This window comes from Nematolebias whitei, chromosome 13, assembly GCF_014905685.2.
Source record: "Nematolebias whitei isolate Nwh7 chromosome 13, NemWhi1, whole genome shotgun sequence".
NCBI classification, from domain to species: Eukaryota; Metazoa; Chordata; class Actinopteri; order Cyprinodontiformes; family Rivulidae; genus Nematolebias; species Nematolebias whitei.
The window spans coordinates 42,394,294-42,422,223 of NC_056510.1; the positions used below are offsets into that span (position 1 = coordinate 42,394,294).

Here is a 27,930-nt window from a genome sequence, read left to right on the forward strand (position 1 = left end):
CGGGGGATGGGCGTGGGTGGTGTGGGTGGGGGGGTGTGTGTGTGTGTGGGTGGGGGGGGGGGGGGGGGGGGGGGGGCATGACAGAGGGAAGATGAACCAGACTGGATATTAGATGTAAAGTTTCAGGCTCCAGCAGAGCAGCCAGCCTGCATCCTCATGAAGGACTGCACAATAACCAAATGTCTCTGCAGCCTCATCAAACATGCTGGCTAAAGCACAAAGAGCTCTCAAGTTGATTACTTCTGAGAGGTCCTGCAGAAGTAAGCATTCATGCAGAGGGTGGGCTGGGGGTGAGGAGGACAAGGGGTTAGGAAATAGAGTGGCATTCCCTGGAGGATTCGGCACAGCCAATATTTATTTCCTTGATTTATGTGGCGAAACGCTGGCAATTACAGACGGGCCTAATTCAATTCTTTCCACCCGGCCTGCTCTCATGGAGCAGAGCTACTAGAGTAGAGATGAAGGGAGACGGGGGTGGGGGTGGGGGGGTTGGGTTGTGGGGGTTGTGGGCAAATGCGTTCTTGCTGAAAAAGGAAAAAAGTCCCACTTTCAACTGGCACCACCTGTACTCTGCAGCAGAAACAGGATGTTCTTTCAAATCCCAGTTTACAGGTAAGTCCAGTCCCACTGGTCACCTGCCAATTACTCATAAGGGGTGTAATGGTGCACAGTTTACACAGAACAACTGACAAGACGTACATGATTAACAAGTCATGTACGGCAAGGCGGTCAAATGATAACTTCAATATAAAATGAAAACAATACTAAATATTGTAATCTGTTTTTACGATGGAGCTTAAGGGCCACGCTAAGAAAAAAAGTTAAAAGTCATAAAATTACGAGAATAAAGTTGTAGTATGTGGAAATAGAACAAATAAAGATTGCTATAATATCTGTTTGCAGTGACTGCCAGCTTTAAAATCAACCCTGACACTTTCTGCTGTCAGTGAGAAAATAGTTCCTTATTTCTATTATGGTAAGTCCTTTAATGAGAAACAAACATCAACCTAAAGGTTTTTGTTCATTTAACTAAGATCAACTATAAATTTAAATTATTCCATCAATTAAACATGATTTTAGTGTTTGTTGGAAATTATCAAATATTTTTTAATGATTCAAGGATTAGACTAACTAGGTCAGAACTATCCTGGGTATTGTGGGACAATCTAAGACTTGATAATGTGTTGAAATAACAGGATATAATCAGAGTTACACAGTCACAAAAATTGTAAGATTGTGTGTGGGTGCTTAATCTTTCTAATTAATAGAAAGATAGGAATTGTGAAGAATACAAAAAAACATTTGTATTAATATATATAAATATATTCTGCTTCCTTCATACATCTCCTCCTACATGTCTCTGCATGAGTGCAGCTACAGCGTGCGCTCTCAGGACATTATTACCTGCAGTGTTCCCTCAATGAGGACTGAACTAGACAAAAGGGTCTTCTCCTACTCCGCTCCTGTTTCTTGGAATATCTTACAAATAGACCTCAATCTCTCGACCTTGACATCTCTAAGTGGCTTTAAACATCTGTTGGACTCCTGGCACGGACCAATGCAGACATGTTCCTGTTTTTAGTTTTCTACATTCACCTTAGAATCTAGCTGTTTTTGCTACATTTTTTTGCCATCTTATTTGTAAAGAAAAAAATCTGTATGCCTTTTTATGACTGTCTATTGTTGTATCTGTTGTCCATTGTTGTCATCATTCTTTGTTGAAATCAGGTCTCTCTTGTAAATGAGTCCTCGAGGCTCAATGGGATTAAACTGTCTAAAAAAGGTCGAATGAATATTTGATTATAAATTGTGAGAATAGCATAACATTGTTGGTATAATGTTTTATTATGAATTGTGAGACTAGAAATAAGGTTTTGATTATCAAGTATCTGGGCCACACAAGAAACGACAGCTAAGAAGTGTGTCTGGTTCTGATTGGACAGGGACGAGAAGCAGGAAGTATGTCTGTGACTGATTGGACCGGGTGAAAAAGGGGCGGGACTTCGGAGAGTGTGTGGATGTGTTTGATTGGACAGAAATCAAAAGCAGGAAATGTCACTATGATGTGTGGAGATTGAAGGAAAAATGGGGGAGGAGAGACGAAGTCTGTAAGGGTGAAAGTAGAGCCAGTGTTGTCAGGTGTACGATAATTATTGTAGTTGTACAACAATTTTGCCCTCTGTACGATGTACGATCAATAATCCCCAAAAAGTCCAAATATACGATAATTTGACCATTCCGTGAATGTGTGGTTGTAATCGGTTGTTATCAGCCTCTCGCAACTGTCTGTCGGAATTTTTTTGTGAAACCTGAAGGCATCTTCAATTTACAACATTTCTTCGAAGAGAAGACAGGCTTTGGGCGAGCCGATTTACCCTGTTGGCACGTACGCAGCTGGATATCTCATCGACTGGAAAACTTGATGATGTGTCTATCTCTGCTGCCATCTGTGGATTTTAAGGACGCATATTTAATTGGATTCACAATAACTGGTTCCTGCTTATTGGATTCAGCTGGTGCTGGTTTTATCTACAAATCAAGGAAGTCGTCAGCAGAAAATATGGACCCGATCACGCTGCTTGCCTTTATGATGGCTTGGTTCATGTCTGGAGTACCCGGACTCAAATGCTTTGGGCTGAATAGATCAGATCTTGGGGATTTTTACTCAGTCACGTTCCATCGGTGTGGCCATGTTAATTTGGACATTTCAGAACCGAGTGGACCAACACAGACTCAAGGTTGATGTCATTAAGTTCTGCCCATCCCCAAAACAACTGTGTGTTTATCTAAATTTTGGTCGCCTTGGCTGTCCTTGAAGGCCATCTTATCTAAAGTTGTCTGGAGAAAATGTGATCTGATGCTCACCACCCCCTCCCTGAGGAATTTCCAACTGATAACCAGATGAGCCAGCTGAATAAACTTTGTGTCATCATTTCAGGACTCTTGGATTCTCATAGACGTTATTCTTGGCCATTTCTCGACATACCTCGAGAATGTTTATGGATCTCACCGGAGGACATTGGCTGATTACAGTGACCTTGAGAGCATCTATAAGCGTTGTTAACTGCTCTCGTCTCTGATGCAGAATGTCTACATAAATATGTGCTTGTTTGTGCGAGGTGTTTTTTCAATATTAGAAGTTTTTCTCAGCCAAGAAAAAAGTCTGATAGGAATTTTTTTCACCTCCAACTCCTACATGTGCCCAGTTAACCATTATTTTTGTCTGTCCAAACAGGTCTCACTTGTAAATGAGTTTTCGAGGCTCATTGTGATTTATCTGTTTAAATAAAGGTTGAATGAATTAATTAATATGTGTCCACAAACAGATGCACGATTGGCTGGAAATTCCAGCCAATTGTGCTTTTCTAAATGTGACCTACATACGTGTATGCGTCTACCACAGAACAACGGCCATGACTGGCTGAATAGTCCACTGCACCCACCCCATGAGTGAGGAAAAGAAAAAAAGAATAAGCAGAGACGGTCTGGAAGCGGACCGGTCACTACTATAGTGCATTAATAGATTTGTCATTTTGGTTATGACGGGTGTACGATAATTTCCCTCAAAATACGATAATTTTATGTCTCTAGTACGATAATCCTACATTTCTCACCTGGCAACACTAAGTAGAGCACACTCACATCAGTAATGTGGAGGGACCGAGGGATAGAAGGTAAATACACAATTCTCCTGATCTGTGATTCTTGTTCATCCATTTGGTGTTTATTTAGTAAAGTATTGTTAATTCTAAAAGAAGTGTGTGTTCCTTCTGAACAAACAACCTGGGGAGGCCAGAGGAGGAGGTTCCAGACCTCAACAAATATTATGAGAATAAAGTCGTACGAGACTTTTTTTAAACAGCTCTAATATATTTATTTATTTTTTCCACGAGTCAGATCTACGATCAGATCTATGCTACTGTCTTTACTTACTCTACATGTTTGTATTTGTAATTATTTTTATCTTGACATGTGTTTTTAGTTTTTCTTCCAGTAGGAGGTACACTTGCACCAACATTTGGCCCTGTCATTCTGTGTTCATTTGTTTCTACTTCCTGTCCTCTCAAACCCAGTCGGTCGAAGCAGATGGCTGCTGGACCTGAGCCTGGTTCTCCTGGAGGTTTCTTCCTTGTAAAAATGAGTTACTTGTTTCCACTGTCTGCTTTGACGTTTGACTGCTTTTGACTTTGGCGTTCCAGCAGAGGCGTTCCAGCGGGCAGAAGAGGAGGCGCTGCTCCCGGCTTAAGAAGAGAGGATGCCGAGCGGGGGTTATGGTGAGGCTACGAGCTAAAGCTACAGCCAGAAAACTCCCTATGCCGTGTCTCTTTCTGTCGAACGTCCGCTCATTGGACAACAAGATGGATTTACTTCCTCTGAGAGCGGGCGCCTCAGAAGAGATGAAAAAGTGTGTGGTGCTATGCCTCACGGAAACGTGGATTTCAAACGAAATGCCGGATACAGTCTTCCATCTGGATGACAGACTCTTTTTTCAAGCGGACTGCTGCAGCGAGCTAAATCACGGGGAAATCACCGGGAGGCGGAGTGTGCATTTACGTGAGTAAAAGTTGGTGCACGAATTGTACTGTTGTAAAAAGCTCATGCTCGAAGGCTTTGGAGCAAATAACAGTTAAATGTCGGCCACATTATCTACCCCACGAGTTCACAGTGACTTTCATCATGGTCGTTTACATTCCTCTGGATGCTAATGCTAATGAATCACTGCAGGAGCTACATGATGATATCAGCTCGCTGCAGAGCAAACACCCCGAAGCTCTTTACGTTGTAGCCGGAGACATTAATCACATGAATCTAAAGGACTGTCTCCCAAGCTTTCATCAACATGTGGCAATTCCAACACGTGGGAACAACACGCTGGACCATATTTACACGAAAGTAAAAGATGCATACAAAGCCGAACCCTGCCCCCACCTCGGACTGTTAGACCACATCTCAATCTTCCTGGCTCCTGCTTACATGCCCCCGCTGAGACGCTCCAGACCGGTACAAAAGAAAGTTAAATGTTGGAGCCAGGACAGTGGCCCCATACTGAGAGATTGTTTTGATTGAACTGACTGGCAGGTTTTCAGAGAAGCTGCTGAAAATGGAGGATCGCTTGATCTAGACCAATACACATCCTCAGTTCTGGGTTACATTAGTACATGTACTGACACCGTCTCCACTATCAGAAATGTTAAAAGCTATCCAAACAGAAAACCTTGGCTGAATGCAGAGGTGCGCACCGTGCTGGAAGCCAGGAACACTGCCTTCCGGTCTGGAAACTCAGAGGAGCTGAGTAGGAGAAGGAAAGAGCTGGTTGCTGGTATTAAGAAGGCCAAGGCCACATATGCACAGAGGATCGAGGGTCAATTCATCTCACAAGACCCTCGGAGCATGTGGAGGGGCATTAAGTGCATAACAGATTATAAAGGAAGGAGTGAACAATGCCCCAAAGACCCATCTCTGCCTGATGCCCTCAACAAGTTCTATGCACGCTTTGAAGACCCGAACAGACCACCCAGCACCAGACTCACCTTACCACCGGATGAAGAGCATCTCAGTGTGACCTCAGCCAAAGTAAGGAGTACTTTTAGGAGGATCAATCCGCACAAAGCAACTGGCCCAGACAACATCCCCGGAAAAGTGTTGAAAGAATGGGCCGATCAGCTCTGTGAGGTGCTGGCAGACATCTTTAACACCTCACTTAATCTGGAGACACTTCCCACCTGCCTGAAGACTGCCACCATCATCCCAGTTCCAAAAAGCTCTACAGTGACTGGTCTGAATGACTATCGGCCAGTGGCCCTCACCCCGATAGTCGCTAAATGCTTCAAAAAACTGGTCATGACTCACATCAAAACAACCATCAACATAACGAGGACCCTCATCAGTATGCATACCGTGAGAACCGATCAACAGAGGATTCCATCTCCTCTGTGGTCCACACTGCGCTCAACCACCTGGAGCAGAAAAACTCTTACGTCCGTATGCTCTTTGTGGACTTCACATCCGCCTTCAACACCATGATCCCCCAAACCCTGATGGACAAACTATCCACACTAGGACTAAGCCCCTCCGTTTGTAACTGGGTACTACACTTCTTAACAAAAAAACCACAGTTAGTGAGGATCCACAACCTCTCCTCCTCCACCATAACCCTCAGCATTGGCTCTCCTCAGGGATGTGTGTTGAGCACCCTCCTGTTTACTCTGCTCACGTATGATTGTGCACTACCCATCCAGGCTGTCACATTGTAAAGTTTGCAGATGATACAGTGGTGGTAGTGTGTATCACAAACAATGATGAGTCCAGCTACAGGCAGGAGGTGGAACACCTGGAGAGCTGGTGTAAAGAGAATAACCTTACCAACAATGTGAAGAAGACAAAGGAGATGATTGTGGACTTCAGAAGGAACAAAATCATCTACACCCCTCTGAACATAAGAGGATCTGCTGTGGAAGTGATCTCCAGCTACAAGTACTTGGGCGTACACATGAATGACAACCTCAGCTGGAGCAACAACACCACCATCCTGATCAAGAAAGCTCATCAGAGACTCTACTTCCTCAGGCGGCTGAGGCGAGCTGGTCTGGGAAGCTCAGTCCTCACCTCCTTCTACAGGTGTGCAGTGGAGAGCATCCTGTGCTCCAGCATCAACGTGTGGCATGGAGGCTGCATAGCTGCAGAAAGAAAAGCTTTGCAGAGAGTGGTGAAGGCTGCACAGAAGATGTTGGAGTCAGCCTCCCCACCATCACAGACATCTACACCTCCAGATGCAGGAAGAGGGCCACCTGCATCATGATGGACCTGATGCTCATGTTTGTGCTGATGTTCAATGTTTTATGTTATGAGTGCTTAGTGTATATTTAGTTGATGTTTTTCTTAGTTCATATCTTAGATGTTATTACTGTTTTTCTTAGACATTTTATTGTTGGATGTAACTGGGACCCTGTGTACATAATTTCGCTCCACCACATGTACCACATGAGGTGCGAATGACAATAAAGAAACTCTGACTCTGACTCACCCACCACACACACTTTTTGCCCCACTCCCGTCAGGAAGGAGGTTGAGGAGCATTAAGTGTAGAACCACTAGACTGAGGAACAGCTTCTACCCTGAGGCTGTTAGACTCATGAATCTCTAACCAGAATAATCACTGTGAAAAACCATATCATGTTGCTGCTGATGTGTTTCATGTTGCTGCTGATGTGTTTCATGTTGCTGCTGATCTTTTTCAATATTGATGTGTTCATGTGTGCTCATCTGCTCACACAGACTCATGTTCATGTTTGTGCTGATGTTTAATGTTTTTATGTTATTAGTGCTTAGTGTATATTTAGTTGATGTTTTTCTTAGTTCATATCTTAGATGTTATTACAGTTTTTCTTATACATTTTATTATTGGATGTAACTGGGACCCTGTGTACATAATTTCGCTCCACCACATGTACCACATGAGGTGCGAATGACAATAAAGAATCTCTGACTCTGTCTCTGTCTCCTTTGTGCTTGCTCAGGATGGGAGACTGTGACGAAGTGAAGCTTCAACACATTCTGCTGCTTCCTTAGATAGAGGACTTTTACTGGTGGCATTTGTATGTATGTGAATATTTTTTGTTCAGTGCCCTGAGACAACTTCTGTTGTGGTTTGGTGCTATATAAATAAACTGGAAGTAACCTGGAACACCTTGCAAGAAGATCTGAAGTTGTCGACTTTGACCTCTCTAATGGGCTTTAAACAACTGCTAGTTTATGGCAAAAACCAACGCAGATATGTTCCAGTTTTTAATATTTTATATTGCTTCATAATGTAGCTGTTTTTTGTTTGATTTTTATATCACTTATTCTAGTTACTTTTCATTTTATATGCTTTTTATAGGATTGTATATTGTCTGTACCTCATCTGTGTTTGTTTAAAACAGGTCTTTCTTGTAAGTGAGTCCTCGAGGCTCAATGAGACTAACCTGTAGAAATGAAGGCTGAATTAAAAAACTGAACTGATTTAAAGTGTAAACATTGATCTAGAAGCCATGAGTCAAACTAAAAGTTTTGTTCAAGGTGTGTTTGCACAGACCAGGTGATAGGTGTTGAGTGTATCAGTCTGCCTGATCAGTGGGTCCAGTCAACCCAAAGTTTACTCACCTCCTGGCAGACCGACACATTTCAACCTCAGTGCCATCAGCATAAACAGTCTGTCTTTGCTCTGCACACAAACATTCCTGTTGGAACGTGGACACTGTTTGGTTGAGAAAACGTGAAAAACTACTCAAACAATGTGCTGCTGAAGATTCTCCATCATCCAGGACATGGTAGATTCAAAAAGGTTGAAGACAAAAACAGCTTGACTTTAATTGTAACAGAAGATGTTTCGCTTCTCATCCCAGGAGCTTTAGCAAAGTGTCTTGTTCCAAATAAAGTCCAGTTGTTTTTGTCTTCAACTTTTGTGGATTTACTCAAACGATGTCCTGAAAAACTGCAGGTTTATTATTAGCTACCATTTTCTTTCACACCAGTTGGAGAAAAACTTGTCTTCAAGACCTGAAAAAGGATTAAAAAAAAAAAAAACTACTCTGAACGACAGAAAGAACCAAAATATGTGAAACATCTTCAGTCCAGATCATTTGTGGAGAGGACAGAAGCTGGGCTTCAGTAACGTGGCAGGGTTTAGATGTCATCAGTCAATACTGTAACTTTTCTGTGCACTGCAGTAACACCAACCACTTTACGTGCATGTTTTAGCTGTGGTTAGGCTCCAGTCAAAGCATTAAGTGGTAATTCATAATTTCAGGATGTGCAAAATTCATTCAACCTTTATTTAATCAAATACACTTGGTGTAACAATCTGTGCTTTTGCCTGTGTTGATTTTTTTTTTTTTTGCTTTTAATATACCGTATTTATTATTATTTCCTTTGATATTTGGATTGGGGGCAGCACGGTGGATCAGTTGGTAGAGCTGCTGCCTCTCAGCGAGCAGGTTACCCCTGCTCCATTCCCGGTCTGGAGGCCTTATTGGAGTTTGCATGTCCTCTTCATGCTGCATGGGTTTTCTCCGGGTACTCCAGTTTCCTCCCACAGATCAAAAACACGTATGTTAGACTGACTGGTAACTCTAAATTGTCTCTAGGTGTGAGAGAGTGAATGGTTGTTTGTCTCGTTTGTCTCTATGTGTCCCTGTGATGGACTGGAGACCTGTCCAGGGTGTCCCCCACCTCTGGCACAGTGATGGATGGACATGGGTACCAGTGACCCCCTGCGACACAAAATGGAAGAAGCGGGTAAAGATAATGGATGGATGAATTTGTTTTAGGTTTGTTTTCTGTGCCTCTTGTCTTTTCTGTTATACTCAATTAGAGGCAGAGATAGGGCAGTCGACTTAGGACCAGAAAGTTGCGGTTCGACTCCCAGCCATTTCCACATGTCATGGTGTCTCTGAGCAAGACAGCTAATCTTCAATTGCTCCCCGTGTGCTCAATAGCTGCCCACTGTTCCACTTGGGTATATCCCAGGTGCGATGGGTCAAATGCAGAGAACTAATTTCATCATTGCATGGGAACTTACAATGATGACAACACATAGCATTATATGTATACTTTTCCATTTGCTCCTCAGTCCTGCCTCTGGCACAAACACCTGCTTCCTGTTCTCTTATTGCACAGGCGTCTCCACTCTACCCATTAGCCCCAAGTTCACTTGAACCATCGGCGTCACAACATTCAATCAGCCTTTATTTATACAAGTTAGTCTCACTGAGTCATAAGGACTCATTTACAAGAGAGACCTGTTTGAAACAAAGACTATAAATGAAGTACACACAATAAACATTTATATGAAAGCATATCAAATGAAATGTATATAAAAGAAGTGATACAAACAACATAAAAAAACATGCTACATTAGATGCATTACATTACATGCAACAATTATATGTGAAGGGGACGTGTCCCCCCAGATTTAAAACATATTAATTCGGAATTAATATTAGGTTTTACTGAAGCTCCTCATGTGGTTCCTAGGTTTGACACCTTTCAAAACCTGACACCTGAAGCTGTAATCTGGCACATTTTTGACAGATTAATTAGTGCCAAACCCAGAAAACTGAGGTTTAGAAGTGTGTCCCTTCAGCATAATATGTCGTTCAGCTCTCCAGTAAATAATGGACCTAAATCTGTACAGTAATTTATCATTAATTAGGTGAATTAGAATACTTAGAAGCACAACAGGACAAGAAATGACAGTGGTAAAAAGAGGCATGTTTGAGAAAAGTTAGTATTGTTTAACTGCAGAAAAGACACAAGCAGTTTTACAGAAACCCCTGACAAAAACTTTCCTGGTTTTGCTGCAGTCAGAGCTGGAGAACGGGAAAAAGAAAGCAGCGATTTCCAAAAGGGTGATGAAAACTTTAAAAGTGCGTTCACCCATTTTCCACACTTCACACCACTTTGGCTGGAAAACTTTGTATCATGACTAGGGGGTGTAACGGTACACGTGGGTGTACTGAACCGTTTCGGTACAGCATGTTCGATTCGAGCCACGTGCGTACCGTTTCGGTTATTTTTTCACTCATTAAATTTTATTAACAAGATTTATGTGCTGCGTGTTTCAGCACGGCGCTATTATCTTGCAGCACGCGTAGCATTAGCAGCCTAGCAGGCAACGAACAAGCCATCTGGTTGCAGTCTCCTGTTTGTGAACATTATCACTTTCTTGTTAAAAGACAAGTACAAATCCAAAGTTGTGTGTCGACGTTGTTTCATGGAGACTGGATCTGCAGCAGCAACACGTCTAACTTGTTAACGCTCTTGAAATGACATCATCTGAATGTGAACGTAGTTTTGTTCAAACCGATAACAGCAGCATTTAAACAACCGTTATCAGGTCATTCAGATCGGTCCAACGCAATAACACAAGCTGTAGAAGTTTTTAAAGCTCTGGATCTATGTCCGAATGTTGTTGATGCGCCCGTTTTAAGCATATGATTAAAATTCTTTAGCCCCGCTGCCTACGACTTCCCATCATGTCAACACTTCAGCCAAAAAGTCGTAGCAGCACTTTATGAAAAAACTAAAACTGATAGTCAACAAGCCCTGGAGCCCAGATTAAAGCCCTGCCACATCGATGATGAGCAAGACAGGATATTCATCCACCTCATATGATGACCGTGCAAGAAGAGGTAATGTTATTGTATTATTGTGATCTAATTACCTTTTTAAATTTAAATTATCATCTTATTAACTCAGTTTTTTTTAAATCTCTGTGTTGTTTGCAGTCTGAGGATGACAGCAGCTGAGTCTTCTTCATCCACCAGATCACCTCCAGATAAGAAGTCTGTAATGACTGAACTTGTTTACTTGGCATGTATTCAAAATAAACATTTTGTAAGTCTTTATTTTGGCCTTTTTTGTACAGAAAATTAACCGAACTGAGCCCTCTTTGAAACTGAACTGAACCGAAATATGTGATTTTAGTGTACCGTTACACCCCTAATCATGACTCATTAGCATTTTTTTGTTTTAATAAATGTGTTTAGCCACAGGAAAAAAAATCAAATTATCAGAAGTCTTTAAAAAAATTTTGACCTCCCCCCCAAAAAAACCCCCCAACCAACGAAACAAACAACATAATCTTATTTTATGTTCAAGTGACTGTATTTTTTTTTTCCTGTGTTGGTGATGATCATACTTACCCAGAAGCAGCGCCTCTTTTTCTGAAGCAACTCCTCCTCTCATGAATTCTGTTCTCCTGTCTCTGCTGAGGTACAGCGATGGAACGCAGCCATTAATGCTCTGAAAATTAAAGAAAACTGTCTGTTTGAAGGGAACATGAGTTGTCTAAATCCCACACAGCTTTACAAGATAGCAAAAATATGTTTTAGATTTTAAGGCAATATTAGGCAAACAAGCAGGAATTTATTCCCAATTACTCAAGTTTTTGCTCTCTTCTAAGAAAAATGGTCACTAAGCCAGTAGGTCATTAAAACTTTTTTTGTTGTTGATACTTGAAGATTTTGTCGAATGGTAGATTGTGAGTGGGCAAACTGGTAGAGCTGCTGCCTCTCAGCGAGCAGGTCCCCAGTTCAGATCCCGGTCCAGGGGTCTTTCTGGGTGGAGTTTGCATGTTCCCTCCGTGCATGCGTGGGTTTTCTCCGGGTGCTCTGGTTTCCTCCCACAGACTAAAAACATGCATGTTAGGCTGATTGGTAACTCTAAATTGTCCCTAGGTGTGAGTGAGAGAGTGAATGGTTGTTTGTCTCTATGTGTCCCTGTGATGGACTGGAAACCTGTCCAGGGTGTCCCCCGCCCCTCGCTCAGTGACCACTGGACATGGGCACCAGGGACCCTCATGACCCAAAATGGAAGAAGCGGGTAAAAGATAATGGATGGATGGATGGATGGGTGGATGGATGAATGGATGGATGGATGGTAGATTGTGAATGAGCTGTTGACTATGGAGTTTATCCTCCCCAAAGCTTTTTAGCACTGGAAAATGACTTATAGAAAAGCTCTTGTAATAAGTGAGGGAACGTAGACCAACCGGTAAACAGAGAGCTTTGACTTACAACTCATCCCCCTGTTCACCACAACGGACCAGCACAGAGTCCACAATACTGCAGATGCTGCACCAACCCATCTGTCAGTCTTCCACACCATTCTTCCCTCACTTGTGAACAAAACCCTGAGATACCTGAACTCCTCCACTTGACGCAGGAACTCACCCTCAATCTGAAGAGAGCAATCCACCCTTTTCTGACTGAGGACCATGTCCTCCGATTTGGAGGTGCTGATTCTCATCCCAGCCGCTTCACACTCGGCTGCGAATCGCTCCAGTGAGAGCTGAAGCTCACGGCACGATGACGCCAACAGGACCACATCATATGCAAAGAGCAGAGATGAATCCTGAGGCCACCGAACCAGAATCCCTCCACCCCCCGGCTGCACCGAGAAATTCTGTCCCTAAAAGTTATGAACAGAATCTGTGACAACAGGCAGCGCTGGTGGAGTCCAACTCCCACCCTGAAGGGGTCCCACTTACTACCGGTAATGTGAATCATACTCTTGTACCACTTGTATAGCAGATGTGCATGAGCAGCTGTGGCTGAGTGGTTAGAGCAGTCATCCAATGGGAGAGTTGGGGGTTCGATTCCACCAGCTGTCACATGCTGAAGTGTCCCTGGGCAAGACACTGAACATCTCATTGCCTCTGATGTGTGTCCCATCAGTGTATGAATGTGATCTAAAGCTCTGATCAGCTTTTGTAGAGCTATAGTAGAGTGCTGTATGAACAGGTAAATGAGGCATAGATTGTGTTGTAAAGAGCTTTGAGTATCTTGATCAGACAGAAAGGTGCTATGTACAGTCCATTTACCATTTGTATAGGGACTGAACAACCTGTAGCAACAGACCCTCAATCCCATACTCAAGGAGCAACCCCCACAGTGTACCCCAAGGAACATGGTCCAATGCCTTTTCCAAGTCAACAAAACACATGTAGACAGGATGAGCAAACTCCCATGACCCCTCGAGGACCCTAGTGAGGGTAAAGAGCTGATCCAGTGTTCCATGGCCAGGACGGAACCCGCACCTTCACACCTTTGACAATCCCAAACTAAATGTTTGTGTAGATAAACAAATGGTCAGACAGTTGTTTCTTTCTCAGAAATACTTGATTAGTCTTTGCTTTTTACCTTTTCATGAAACTCTTCGTTGGTTCCCTCCAAAGTCTTCCCATTACTGCTCAGCAGCTGCAGGCACATGGAAACCAAATACATTTGATCACAACAAAGAAATATTTTCAAAAGTTTGTTTTACTACTTAAAAAATGACTTTGTATTGTGAACAAAAAGATTTTGAGAAAGTAGCTTCTTTTCTTTGAAGAGAACTGAAAATGTTCTCCGTGGCACATCGGAGAGGCATGCTGCAGCATATTTTCCATCTTTTTACAACCCAGCTGATTCATCAGCTGCATGATCTTAAAACCAAAGAACTGACAAGTTTCCCAGAGGAAGAACCAGCAGGACACGTTCCTCTTCAAGTGAGCCTCCAGCTTTAGTGACAAAAAGCATTCATTTACTCACATGAACTGGATGTGTATCACAGTGGAAGAGAAGTGATTGGTGTCAAATAGTGTCAGTGCTCTAATGTTGTGTGTGTGTGTGTGTGTGTGTGTGTTTGTGTGTAACAAAAATGTTTCATACTCACTTTGTGACATTGTCACAACTTGAGTGATCTGAGATGTTTGAATAAAGCTGATGGATTACTACATAGCATGGGGTTGTTGTGATGCAGTGGTAGGACAGCTGTCTTGGGGCTGGAAGGTTGCAGGTTAAATTCCCATACCCATATGTGGTGGTGTTTTTGAGCAAGACATCTATTCCATAACTATCCCCCAGGAGTTTGAATAGCTGCCTGCTTCTCCATTTGTGTATCTCAGTGTAAAAACAAATATGGCCATATGCGCACATACAATGGTGACACTAGCAGGTTGCAATCTCTCTGCACAGAAAGATGATGTCGAAAGGGTTGACCATCAAAAGTTACAGACCAATTAGTTCAAGAAGCAACCGAACAGTCAGCGATATCCTGTTGGTGTCAAGGTAGCAAGGATTTAAAATGAAAACTTAAATGTTATTATTAAACTAGATAAACAAAAAGCTGATGTGTCAGCACAAATAATAATAATAATAATAATAATAATAAACTCTCATGTTCTGTGAAAGTTGAACCCAGCGTGCAGACTGACATGGAGGAACTTGAAGGTAAAATAAAGAAACTCATTTATTTAACAAAAAGCAAAAACAACAAACTGACATGGCAGCAAAACTTACAAAAAATCCAGAGCACAAGAAAATACAGAGGGACAGCAGGGACGACAGACAGGAGCAAACAAAATAACAAGGAACTTGATGAGACACTAAAGAGGCACAATGGTGAACACCTGGAGAAAAACAACGAGGATCAGGTGAGTATGGGAGGAACAGGAGCTGGCCACAAGAGAAAAACACCGGGAAAGCTGAACACAAGTACTACCAAGAGCAGAAGTGAACTAAAGCCCGATTAACAAAACAGAGAGTATAAATAACCAAAAACTAAATGATAGAAACAGAAACACCTGAGTGGACAACAAAAACAGGTGAGAGTAGACATGGCAAGACTGAGGAGCAGGAACTAATGCCCCGTTCCACTAGTGCCTCTGCGGCACGGTTCGACTTGGCGCTGCACGGTTCCAAGTCTTTTCCACTAGCAATGATTTGTGGAACCAGCCCCTTTGTCAGAACCAACTTCTCTGAGGTTCCAAGTGTACCGTGCTGGCCTGAAAACGTGACGTCAGAACACTGTGCGTCACTGATTGGTCAGGGGGTGGAGTCACTGGTTGTTTGAGAAACGTTCACAATACCCCAGGCAGAATGTCCATTAATCTGGCTGTTTGGACTCGCCATTGAGTATACCAGTATAACTTGAAGGCAGGCAGAAAACAGAATCTGGCGGCCCAAGCAATTGTTGTTTATCTGAATTTGGCGTCCCCGCTGGTCTTGGGCAGGCCAACTTATCTCAAATTTCTCCTGGAGTATACGTAAACTAGAAGCTTCTGCCCCCACCCACCCCCCACCCCCCCATCTCCCGAGGACATCTGTGGCCTTATCAGAACCATGATGCTGATAAATACTGTACCATCTTATCAGAACTTCAGAACTTTCTGGCGTGTTGAAATAATAATTATTTTTATGCTTTTATGTCAATTTATACTCAACTTGTTTGTAATTAACTAGGAACTTGTGCTGCAAAAGAAATATACTCAAGAGGAATGCAGTGTTAAACCTCTGTGTGTTCTGACTGTGAAACTTGGCCCGTTTTTTCAGATACAACACCCAGAGTTTCCTGAAAAGCATGTTTTTCTCCATCAGGCTTGCATACCACAGCCTTGGTTCTGCAAAACATGTTTTTGTGAGTTAATTGTTCTGTAGCACAACTATCTTGGTAAACCGGTAAACATGTTTTGCTGCTCGCACGCGATTCAGGAGTTTCAAGGTATAAAAGATGTAACACTCAGAGTAAAGACAGAGTCTGCTGGGGTTTCCGATCGCAATGCCCAGCTGTTTTGATGTCTGCCTTTACCTGGATCGTACAGGCTCTCCGATCTAAGTGTCACGGTGAGGAGCATATGCATCATTACTTCGTGTTGTACTGAATGTACATTGTTTGGCTGTTATCTGTGGCAGATTAATAAATGACACTATTATTTCTAGCAGAGCAGTCTCTGGCTTTTATTCATTGTACCGACTCTTCTATTATCCTGCAACTTATTTAAAAGGATTTCACAGAACACGTGTTTATGGATAACTCACCGGCTTCATCGATCTTTATGCATAAATGTATTATGATGTCATTGTATGTTGCAGCTTTATGTTGCAAAGTCTTTTTTTTTGCATCTTTTATAGTAGTTCCCAGCCAGGAAATAGTGTGATACATGTTTTTTTTTTTTTGGTTTCCTCAATCCTCGTTAGAGCTGGGCCATATCATATCATATCATTCACGATAATACCGGTGTTGATATTTTCTGGGTTGTTAATATAAAAGTTTGATATGTTTACACAAATTACAGTTTACTTTAAAATGATAATTAACGTGTTTGCCTGCAGTTTTAGCTCTGAGTCTCAGAAAGGATCAGTACTTTGTAACCATTGATACCAGTTTATTTTGTTCATCAATTTTATCATCACTCTTATTAGTCATTTACTTTATATCACACTCTGTTAAAGCTTATCTAAAACTGTAGAAGCCGTACCTCTCCAACATCATTGTGAAACCTTTTAACTTCCGTTTCTCAAACCCATCTCCAGAACCAGTCACTGACCACAAACGTACTGTCTGTTTTTACTCTGATAAGATTGCAAATGAGCGCCTGTTGTATCAAAACATGTTACGTGTGAAGGTGTATAAATGAGACTGTATTGCTCATGATTTTGGAGAACACACAAGAACTCTTGGGCTGCGTTTCCATTCCATGTGTTCTCCCTTCTGCAGAAGAGAAATAAACCTTGCTACGTGTTTTTTAACAAAGTTCTTAGTCTGCTAAATTTTATTAAACAACAAAGTTTGATAAAACTCCACGATTTGGCGTCACGAACAGGATTCTTCGCTGGTCTGTCCGCTCGGTGGACCCAGGACGATGGCTGATCACCAAGAATCGCAGGATTCTTCCTCTAAACCTCTGCTAGTCTTTAAGAGTGAGGCGACGTTCTGGTTCTTCTATCGGGAGGATTCGACCTCGACAGAATTCAAAACAGACTGAGAACTTTTGGCTAAGACAAACAACTACTTAAGGTAAACTGAAAAACTTTTTAATATATAACAAAGTAGGTTTTTAAAATAAAAATCGAGGTAAGTTCATCTAAAAGGACTGAGAAATAAAATAGTGACAAAGTAGGTTTTAATAATTTAAAACTGAGGTAGATTTGTGAAACCAAATCCAGGTAAGTCTCAATAGAAAGAGACTGAGTGATAAAACGTAAGAAAATGGGTTCAGGAAATAGTAAAACAAAGGATTACATTCCTTGTGGTCCAGAAGCTGACCGGATGCGCAGACTACATGGTGATTCAAGTCTCAGTTTTGTCTCACAGTGGCATTCCAAATTTAATTTTCTAAAAAATGGTTCTTTTGACCCCAAATAAATTCAAAAATTAGAAGAACAGTTGTTAAGACAGAAACAAAAAACGTGTAATATGAAGAAAATACCACAGGATATTTTTGTAGCAATGCACAATCACGAGCAAGCGTTTAAATTATTGAAAAACCAGTCCAAATCCCTAACACAAAAACAGCATCCAGGACCTATCAAATGACTCAAAAAGTTGAGAAGACAACCAAATTGGCTCTAAAAAATGAGACAATGACAAATTCACAAAATACTCCAGAAGCTAAGTCAGGAAAAGCAACTAGATCGTTAAAGGACAAATTAAACGTGTCTCTCTCCTCTCTCTTTTTTTCTTCACATATACCGGAGTCCTGTGGACCTCTGTCTCCCGTGGCACTGCTGTACCCCTCTCTGGCTGGTTTCACTGACCCACCATCGTACGCCCCACCTGTAACGGCAAAAAAAAAGAAGGAAAAATCACAAAGACTACCCATTAAAGGTCAAGCTCAGCTGCTCCCACCACCAAAACCCACTTGGGCCCTCGACTCTGATGATGATTTTCAAGGATGTGCACCAGCATCTGATTCAGAGGAAGAAGATGATGAAACCTCACCAGTGACCTCGCTGAAGACCACAGCTGATACTAAAGGTCCTGTCGCTGGAACCAGTACTAAAGTCGTCACAAGACAAATGGAAAAAATTAAGGCCCTTGAAGAAAAGGCTGAAGCTATAAAAAAGGAAATGGACGACATTAAATAGCAAGGCCTAAAGAAAAAACAAACAAACAAAAAAAAAACGCAGATCATCATTATCTGACCTTCCCCAAGCTGCAGATGGAGTGGACGATCCTGAAGACCTGTTCACCAACCTGATGCTGGTGGTTGGAGGACTGACTGGCCCATAACTGGTGTACCATACATGGCCAAAGGCGACCCTGATCGAGATGGCAAGCCAGCACTTGCCTGACCTGGCACAAGGAGGAACTGCTGTAGCTGCTGACGTGATGGACATCGAATTGTCAACGTCCAGGCAGATCACAAGGACAACCAACAGTTCTTTATACACATGGAAAGGATCACAAAACACATCACTGCAGCGTATCCTCAGACCCCAAGCTTCACCACCATCACAGACACTGTTTCAAAGACCAGATGAAGCCCCACAAGACTATGATAACAGACTGTTGCCCATCTTCAGAACCCACTCTGGTATTCCCATCAATAATGATGACTGGCGAGAAGCCCCTCAAGCAACGTCTTTTGAGATTATTTTCTGCCAATCTCTGATGAATGGACTTCTCCCACATAACAGTAAAGCTGTTCAATCCACCTAAATTGGGTGGAAAACTGGTGTACGGCTGAATGAGCTTCTCAGACATGCCAGGCACACCTGGGATCAGCACACAGCTGACCAAACCTCCACCCAGAAGAAAAAACAGAGACAAACTGAAGAGGCTCAGCTCACACTGCTACAAGGAGCCACACAGATGACACTTAATACAGCTGCCGCTAAATTACCTCACCCACCAACACCCAAGCAGCAACCTGTCCAGCCTTATCAACAGCAGACTGACCCAGATGGACCTCGTCCTTGTTATCTGTGTGGAGGACTTGACTATTGGATCAGAGATTGCCCACACAAAAGGAATCAGTGGCGTGGCAGAGGTCGCCCGCCATAACAGCCCATACCACAAGGCCCGAGGCCTCAGCAGCACGTCCCAGGCCAACAGCAGCCACAAAATGGACAGAACTTTTACCCAAGCCCACACCGACGCAGTGGACGTGGCTTTGGGCATCCAGGGGGCAGAGGCCGGAGAGGAGGTTACTCCACCTGACTAGTGCTGGGAGACCGGGACCCAGGACTCCAAACTGCAAGTATCAGCACACACACACACACCTGTTTTTCTGTCAGACACAGGCAAATTTATTCCTACATATTACAAATACACCCAGTCAGTGTTTCTGAAGTTACCCATGCTCACAGTGTTAGTTGAAAATGTCCCTGTTAAATTTCTTGTAGATTCAGGAGCAACACAATCTTTAATCATGAAAAAATGTTTTCCTGACGCTTCACTCTCAGGCAAAATTGTACACTCTACAGGAGCGTCTGGCCAGGCTATTCCTGAAGCAGTCACATCTCCCCTCAAATTTATAGATCCATTTGATCAAACTCAACATGATCATCAATTTCTGCTGTCAGCCTCCTGCCCAGTGAATTTACTGGCCAGAGACCTGATACTAAAATTTAGGTTAACACTTAGTTGTGGATCTTAAGGTCTGCTTGTGTTAAAACAAGCAGAAAATCCAGAAACTCTTGTCTCACTCACACCTGATTTGTTATACGTTTTTGAGTGGCTCCTGCTGGATCTAATTCAACAACAGTCTCTGCTTAAAATGGCTAGAGACAGACTCCCACCCACAACTTGTTTCATGTCTGAACAACGCCTCCACTGTACTGCTCATGTAACTTTGGAGCCTGCTGATCATTTAGGAGACTCATTTCTGATGACACCCGACACACAACTTACCACTTCGTCCCTCTGCTGGACACATGACTATTGTTTTGTTTTGCTGACCCTCAATGACAAGGTGACACCCAAAACATCCTATTTCACAGTGAGTGACTCTTTTCCCCACATTTCACTGGCAAAACCACCTGATTCACAGTGGCATTCTCTGGGCCCCTTGGCACTCAGAGCACACACTGCCTCAGACTGGGAACCACGTGACAGCTGTTTTTTCTATTCACCCTCTCTCAATACAGGTATGTACAGACAAGATTTTTGTCATCTGCTGACTGTACGCCCCACAAAAGAAGTGATTGACAATAACAAATGACTAACAATGTCCACCTTGTCTCAGGATGACCCAGAATTGGCAGCAGTCCCAACACATCTATGGGCACAGACTAAATATGATGTAGGATGCAGAAAAGGCCAAGAACCCATTCAAATTACACCTAAATCCTCATATCGACCCAAAATCCCTCAGTACCCCCTAAAACCTGAAGCAGAAAGAGGCATTACTCCTGTTTTTCACTCTTTGCTTAAAGCCAGAGTAATTATTCACTGTCCATCCCTCTCATATTTAGCCCATCAACCTCTGGGTTATGGGCCCAGAGGTCGATGGACATATTTAGATGGATATTTAGTCCATTCCTCCCTTTTAGCGTGCCCGTACATCCAGACAGCCAATTTTGGTTTACTTTTCAATTTCAACGAAAGTCTTACACTTTCACCCGCTTGTGTCAAGGTTACTGTGAGTCACCCACTATTTTTCATCAAGCGCTGAATGACAGTCTTGCTGGTTTTACACTTCCTTCTGATTGTGCTTTGTTACAACACGTGGATGACCTTCTGTTGGCAACGCCCTCAGAACAGTCTTGTAGAGAAAATACTGTCCGTCTGCTCCAACACTTGGCTGAGCAGGGACACAAAGCATCATTGTCTAAGCTGCAGTTTGTGCAAACTACTGTGACATTTCTGGGCCATAGAATCTCAGCAGCAGGTAGGGAAATTGCAGACACTCGCGTTAAAGCAATAGTGAAACTGCCACTTCCAGAGACTAAGAAACAGTTGATGTCCTTTTTAGGACTTTTGTGGTTATTGCAGACATTTTATTCCAAACTATGCTGAAATGGAGATTCCTCTACGTGTCATTTGTCATGAAAAAGGCCTACTGATGAGCTCTAAATTGACATGGTCTAATGAGGCTCTGCAGGCCTTTGAAGCGCTGAAAAAACAACTGCAGCAAGCCCCAACTCTTGGAATTCCAGATCTTACACTCCCTTTTATTCAGGCTGTGGATGAGCGCGGTGGCTGTAAGACTTCTGTTTTGCTCCAAAAAACAGGGTGACAGATTGAAACAGTCGCCTATTTTTCTGCTAAATTGGACTCAGTAGCAGCAGGCTTGCCTTTTTGTTTGCGCGCTGTGGCAGCTGCTGATAAGGCGGTCCTAGCTAGTCGTGATATTGTGGGATATTCTGATCTGACCCTCCTCGTTCCCCACGCTGTCACACAAATTTTAAATTAACAGAAAACTGCACATCTCTCAACAGCACGTTGGTTAAAGTACCACACAACTCTGTTGGACATGCCCAACATAACCATACAACGTTGTAATGTTCTAAACCCAGCCACACTCTTGCCAACAACTGAAGATGGCAACCCACATGACTGTATGGCTGAGTTGGAAATTGTTTGCACCCCCAGGCCTGATTTGTAACAACACCCTCTGGACAGTCCAGATTGGGATCTGTTTGTCGATGGCTCTGCATCACGTGACCCAGTTACAGGCCAGATAAGAAGCAGTTATGCTGTTGTAACACACACAGACACACAGTTGAAGCTGCTCCCATGCCATCATGTTCTGCACAGGCATGTGAACTGATTGCTCTCACACGTGCTTGTGTTTTGTCTGCAGGGAAAAAAGTAAATATTTACACTGACAGCAGATACGCATTTGGTGTTGTTCATGATTTTGGAGCTCTGTAGAAACACAGACGGTTCCTGCACTCAGATGGACAACCCATTTTGAATCATAAATTGGTGTCTGACCTCTTGACCTCTATCACCTTACCAACACAAATTGCTGTCATAAAATGTGCCGCACACACTTCCAACACTGACTCTGTCTCGAGAGGAAATGCTCTGGCTGATGAAGCTGCTAAAGCTGCAGCCTGCACACTTCTCACACAACCTCTCACTCTGACTCAGACACACACACAACCCTATGTGCCATTCTCTGTTTCTGACATGCAAAGGTTTGCTCCTGCCAGTGAAAAAGCCGAATGGAAAAAACACGGCTGTATTTTTTCTGAAAACATCTGGATTGGCCCAAATGGTAACCCATGCTTACCAAAACATTTTTCCCCTCTTTTGCTGTTTTGACACATTCTTTGGATCATGTGTCAAAGGGAGGGATGTTGAGACAAATTAGTGCTGATTGGTTTACTGTAAATTTTTCTAAAACAGCGGCCCAACATTGTGACTCCTGTCTCATGTGTGCTACTCACAATGTTTCAAAAACAATAAAAACAACAGTTCCAGGAGCCCACAAAACTGTTACAGCACCATTTCAACATTTGATGATTGACTTTATTGAACTAACACCAGTTCAAAACAAAAAATACTGTCTGGTCATAGTGGACATGTTTTCCAAATGGGTTGAAGCTTTCCCCACAAAACATGCCACAGCCAGCACAGTTGCAAAAATTCTGTTGCAAGAAGTGGTGTCAAGGTGGGGTATCCCACAAAGAATTTCTAGTGACAACGGTCCACATTTTACTATTCAGATACTTGAAGAAGTATCTACCACACTGAATTTTGACCTGACTAAACATTGTGCATACCACCCACAAAGTGGAGGTGCAGTAGAAAGAGAGAATGGAACATTGAAAAACAAACTGACAAAAATGTGCGACGAGACAAAACTCAACTGGGTTACATGTTTACCCATTGCACTGATGTACATGTGCATGTGCAGAAGGGCTAAACATAACCTTAGCCCTTTAGAAATGTTATTTGCAGCACCACCCAACCTGGGAGTGGGAACTGCGACCAGCCCAACTAATGACCTGAAACACTGTGATCATAACATGCTTGCCTACTGCATTGAATTGACTAACCATTTAAAATCCCTCAGGTCTCAGGTCCAAGGAGGGCTTCCCAGCCCAGCTCAAGAACAATTGCATGACATAACCCCTGGATACTTTGTTATGATTAAATCTTTCAGGAGGAAAAGGTAGAAATCTCCCAGGTGTACAGGACCGTTCCAGGTGCTATTAACAACCCACACAGCTGTCAAGGTGGCTGAGCGAGCTACCTGGATCCACGCATCCCACTGTAAGCTGTTCAGAGGGACCAATCCACCATCAGAGGGAGGACAAGAAAAAGCCAAATCCCCATAAGTTCACTCAGTGCCATCGGGCAGCTGAGGCAGCAGCTTATCTTAGACTTTGAGTCTAAATAAGCTAGGACAGCTCACTCTCTAGGTTCTTCCCAAACCTAGGCGAGGCAGCTCACTCACTAGGTCTTAAACCCAGGTGAGGCGCCCCCCCCCCCCCCCCCCCCCCCCCCCCCCCAGGTTACCAAACCAGCCCCTGTTTTGCTGCATCTCATCCATTGATCCATAAGGAACTCTCCACCCTCCATCGAAAACTCTCTGCCCCTCTACACCCTACTAACTGCTCCCATAAAGAACTCTCCACTCTTCATCAGACTTTTTACAGACTCTCCCTCCAGGAAGACACTACAAAAATGGGCCTACTGCAACATCCATGGAAAACCACCCTAGCACTGGGCCTATGGTATGGTATGGAAAGCCGTTGACAGACAGACTGGGGAGATCGTGGCAGTGAAGAAAATCTTTGATGCTTTCAGAAACAGAACAGATGCCCAGCGAACATACAGAGAAATCATGTTCCTCCAGGAGTTTGGAGATCACGTCAACAATGTCAAAGCTTCTCAACATCATCCAAGCACAAAATGATAAAGACATTTACCTCATCTTTGAATACATGGATACGGACCTGCACGCTTTGATAAAGAAAGGCTCTCTTCTGAAGGATATTCACAAGTGTTACGTCATGTACCAGCTCTTCAAAGCTATCAAATATCTCCATAGGAGTTTGTTTAGCCATTCTAATAACTTGTGGTTGCTGTTGTATACCTTGTATTTGCTCATTGTCCACACGTCTGATCTCGACTGCCCTCACTCCTGAACACCTGGCAGAAACCTATGCCCTGTTACATAACAATGTCAATCCTGATTCCAATAAGTGTAACCCACCCACCCACTCTACTGTTTTTGTCCTGACCAACAAGAAGACAACCATTATGTAAATATTTTGTTTTATTATGTTTTTGCTTTTTACAATTTTGTCATTTTATTTTTATGATTTCTTTTACTTTTGCTTGCTCTCATTACAGGGATCTGTTCCCCACAAAAACAGCCTTAGCAGATTTCTAACTGATGTTTATGATAGCCATATGTTAAACCATACTCCATATGCCACATTTGCCTTGATGTTCCTTTTATCAGTGTCTGAGCTTCTGTTTGCAAATACTTGTTTTATTGTAGTTGTTCCTGATGGGAACAAAAGGGAGGAATTGTTGATATTTTCTGGGTTATTAATATAAAAGTTTGATATGTTTACACAATTTACAGTTTACTTTAAAATGATAATTAAAGTGTTTGCCTGCAGTTTTAGCTCTGAGTCTCAGAAAGGATCAGTACTTTGTAACCATTGATGCCAGTTTATTTTGTTCATCAATTTTATCATCACTCTTATTAGTCATTTACTTTATATCACACTCTGTTAAAGCTTATCTAAAACTGTAGAAACTGTACCTCTCCAACATCAGTGTGAAACCTTTTAACTTCCGTTTCTCAAACCCATCTCCAGAACCAGTCACTGACCACAAACGTACTGACTGTTTTTACTCTGATAAGATTGCAAATGAGTGCCTGTTGTATCAAAACATGTTACATGTGAAGGTGTATAAATGAGACTGTACTGCTCATGTTTTTGGAGAACACACAAGAACTCTTGGGCTGCATTTCCATTTCATGTGTTCTCCCTTCTGCAGAAGAGAAATAAACCTTGCTACGTGTTTTTTAACAAAGTTCTCTGTCTGCTAAATTTTATTGAACAATAAAGTTTGATAAAACTCCACACTGGTAAAAAAATCTTTCCAGAGCAAATAAATATCATGATATGCTAATTTCATGACGTAATACGTCAGGGCGCCCCGCCCCCTTAACAGAACCGAGCGCACCTAAAGACCACACCGAATTACACCCCCCCCCCCCACCTGTCGGTGCTGGTGTAATGCTAATTAATTGCACGCAATACTAGCTAGCTAAAAAGCTAAAAACAAACAACACATGGTTCAGCTGTCTCTCCATTCAGCTCTAAACTGCATGTACAGACAGCTCAACTGTCTCTCCCTTCCCCCCACTCCCCACCCCGCTCTGAGCTGCCGATGCAGGCTGTGTCTCCCCCGCTCTAAACTGCCGGTACAAACACACGCAGCTAAACTGTTTCTTAGTTCCACAGTCCATGGACCAGGAACCATCATGTGATCAGAGACAGAGCATCAGAGAATTGAATCATTCCTGCAGGAACAGAAGAAGCTGAAACACCACAAGCTTCAGGCTCAGCTGAAGACACCTTGTCAAGTTCTGGAAGTTATAGCTCATTTAAAGGAAACATATATTTTGTTGTATGTTACATTTATGCTCAACAGATCTTAAGCTTCATTTTATAGTTATTTTGGGAAACTTCACCTGCACTTTAGTTTTTGTGGTGGATTTATTGATCTATATTTTGTGCAGACGTTTTCAATCTAAATAACAGAAGGATCATTTTTATTTTTATTTTTATACTTGGAGACTGAATATTTTACTAAATAAAGTAAATTCAGTAAAATTACCCCTTGTTCTTTTAAAATTTTATATATTACTGCAAAGTAACATGTTAAGTTAATTGTGTCAAATAAGTAACTATGATTTCTGTGTTTTCTTTGTTTTCTTTGTTATATCACAGAATTTATTGCTATCGTCAGAATGCTCTGAAATATCACAATATTATACTTTGTATTTGAGCCATATATCGCCCACCCCTAATCCTCGTGTTCTCTTTTTCTCATCTGCCTGTATGTTGTATGTAACAGGTCTCTCTTGTAAATTAGTCTTCAAGGCTCAAGGGGAAGTAACCTGTATAAATAAAGGTCTAATAATAATAATAAGTTTGAGTAGAAGCACTGCTCTTCTATATCGAAAGGAGCCAGTTGAGGTGCTTCAGGCATCTGATAATGGTAAGGATGCTCCCTAGGCATCCCACTAGGGAGGTGCTTTGGGCATGTTCGACTGGGAGGAGACCCGTGGGAGGGCCCCAGGACACAATGGAGAGACTATATCGCTCAGTTTGCCTGGGAATGCCTTGGAATCCTACCAGAAGAACTGGAAGAGGTGGGTGGATGGATGGATGGATGGATGGAAGTAACTAAATTGATTATTAACTAGGTGATGACAGGAGCCAAATGGAGGCATCAATAAGAAGGCAAGCCCCCCCAAAAAACTTAAATTGTGCAAATAGCCACACTGCAGACAGACTTTCAGCTTGGTTAATTCAGTACAACCAACAAAAGTATCTGCTCCATCATATAGAGGGAAAAACATTGCTAGAATCATAAAGTTAGTGCTGTTTATATAATAAATTATTGGTTTATGCACATTAAACTACCTTACACCTATAGCCAGAACAACATACTGTAAGACTTTATGTACAGTTTGCTAAAAGACCTCAATAAACTGAAAAATTTTAATAGGTCTGATCATGAGTGGTCATTTTGGATCTGGGTCACTTTGTACCTGCCCGTTCATACCAACAGCTTCAGTCACCGTGCGTGCACCCACATTTTGTTGGTCTCTTTGTACACACCTCGTGGCCCTTTTATGCTTACCTTGGTTCAAAACAGCTACTATTTCACATCCTATTGGTGCAAAACGACAAATTGTGTACAAAACAGGAGCTACTAGATACATGTGTAGGGTGCAACTTGGCAGAAGAACAAACTGACCAGCATCCAGTTCTCTGGAGTATTTGTGGTTATACAGAGGTCCATTTAGTTGTGACAGTGAGGACACACCTTGCCTCTGAGTGAGAGCAGCTCCACCTCCATGTAGCGATGCTCATCTCGTTCCTGTTCCAGCTCAGTTTCCTTTTTCGACAGCTTCTCCTGAAGACTCAAGAGTTGCTGACAGAGAAACACAGAAAAACATTTAGCCTAAGACACAATTCCATGATGATGTGATTAGCTTTTTATAAAGTAAATAATGATAAAGTTTTCCAAGCTTTAATCATATTCTCATATATGAACCATCACATCAAACCTGGGATTTAGTCAGATACAGTAAACTAAACTACGCCCACTTTCAGATTCCTGCTGGTTTAAGCTACATTTTGATACAAAGATCAGCCTGATATCATTATTGGTTCTTTGTATGAAAACAACAAAGTCCATGTTCAATAATCCAGGTATAAAATCCAACATTTTTCAGTCAGGTCATCTGGACAGTTTCTTTTTTTGTGCTGAAACGTTTCGCCTTCGATCCAGAAGGCTTCATCAGTCAAGGAAACACACAACAAAACTGATTCTTCCCCCAACAGCTTACGCCAAAGTGGAACAAACCAGTTCTGCTTGTGATAAGATGGTCTCTTTGGTACGCCCCCTCCTCCAACTTGTATGGTTTGCTAGTTGGAAATACCCCTGGTATCTTGATCTGAATCCTATCTT

General features: G+C 42.4%; 1 protein-coding gene across 1 annotated transcript in view; it reads right to left on the reverse strand.

The window, feature by feature from the left end:
- The window catches only part of LOC119419408 (ecto-NOX disulfide-thiol exchanger 1), a 164,274-nt gene that overhangs the window by 62,272 nt on the left and 74,072 nt on the right, over positions 1–27,930 (reverse strand). The window contains exons 6-8 of the mRNA XM_037686715.1: positions 27,283–27,390; positions 13,683–13,739; positions 11,685–11,784 (exon numbers count right to left, since the gene is read on the reverse strand). Of these exons, the coding sequence (XP_037542643.1) occupies positions 11,685–11,784; positions 13,683–13,739; positions 27,283–27,390 (265 nt within the window). The remainder of the gene's footprint in view (positions 1–11,684; positions 11,785–13,682; positions 13,740–27,282; positions 27,391–27,930) is intronic.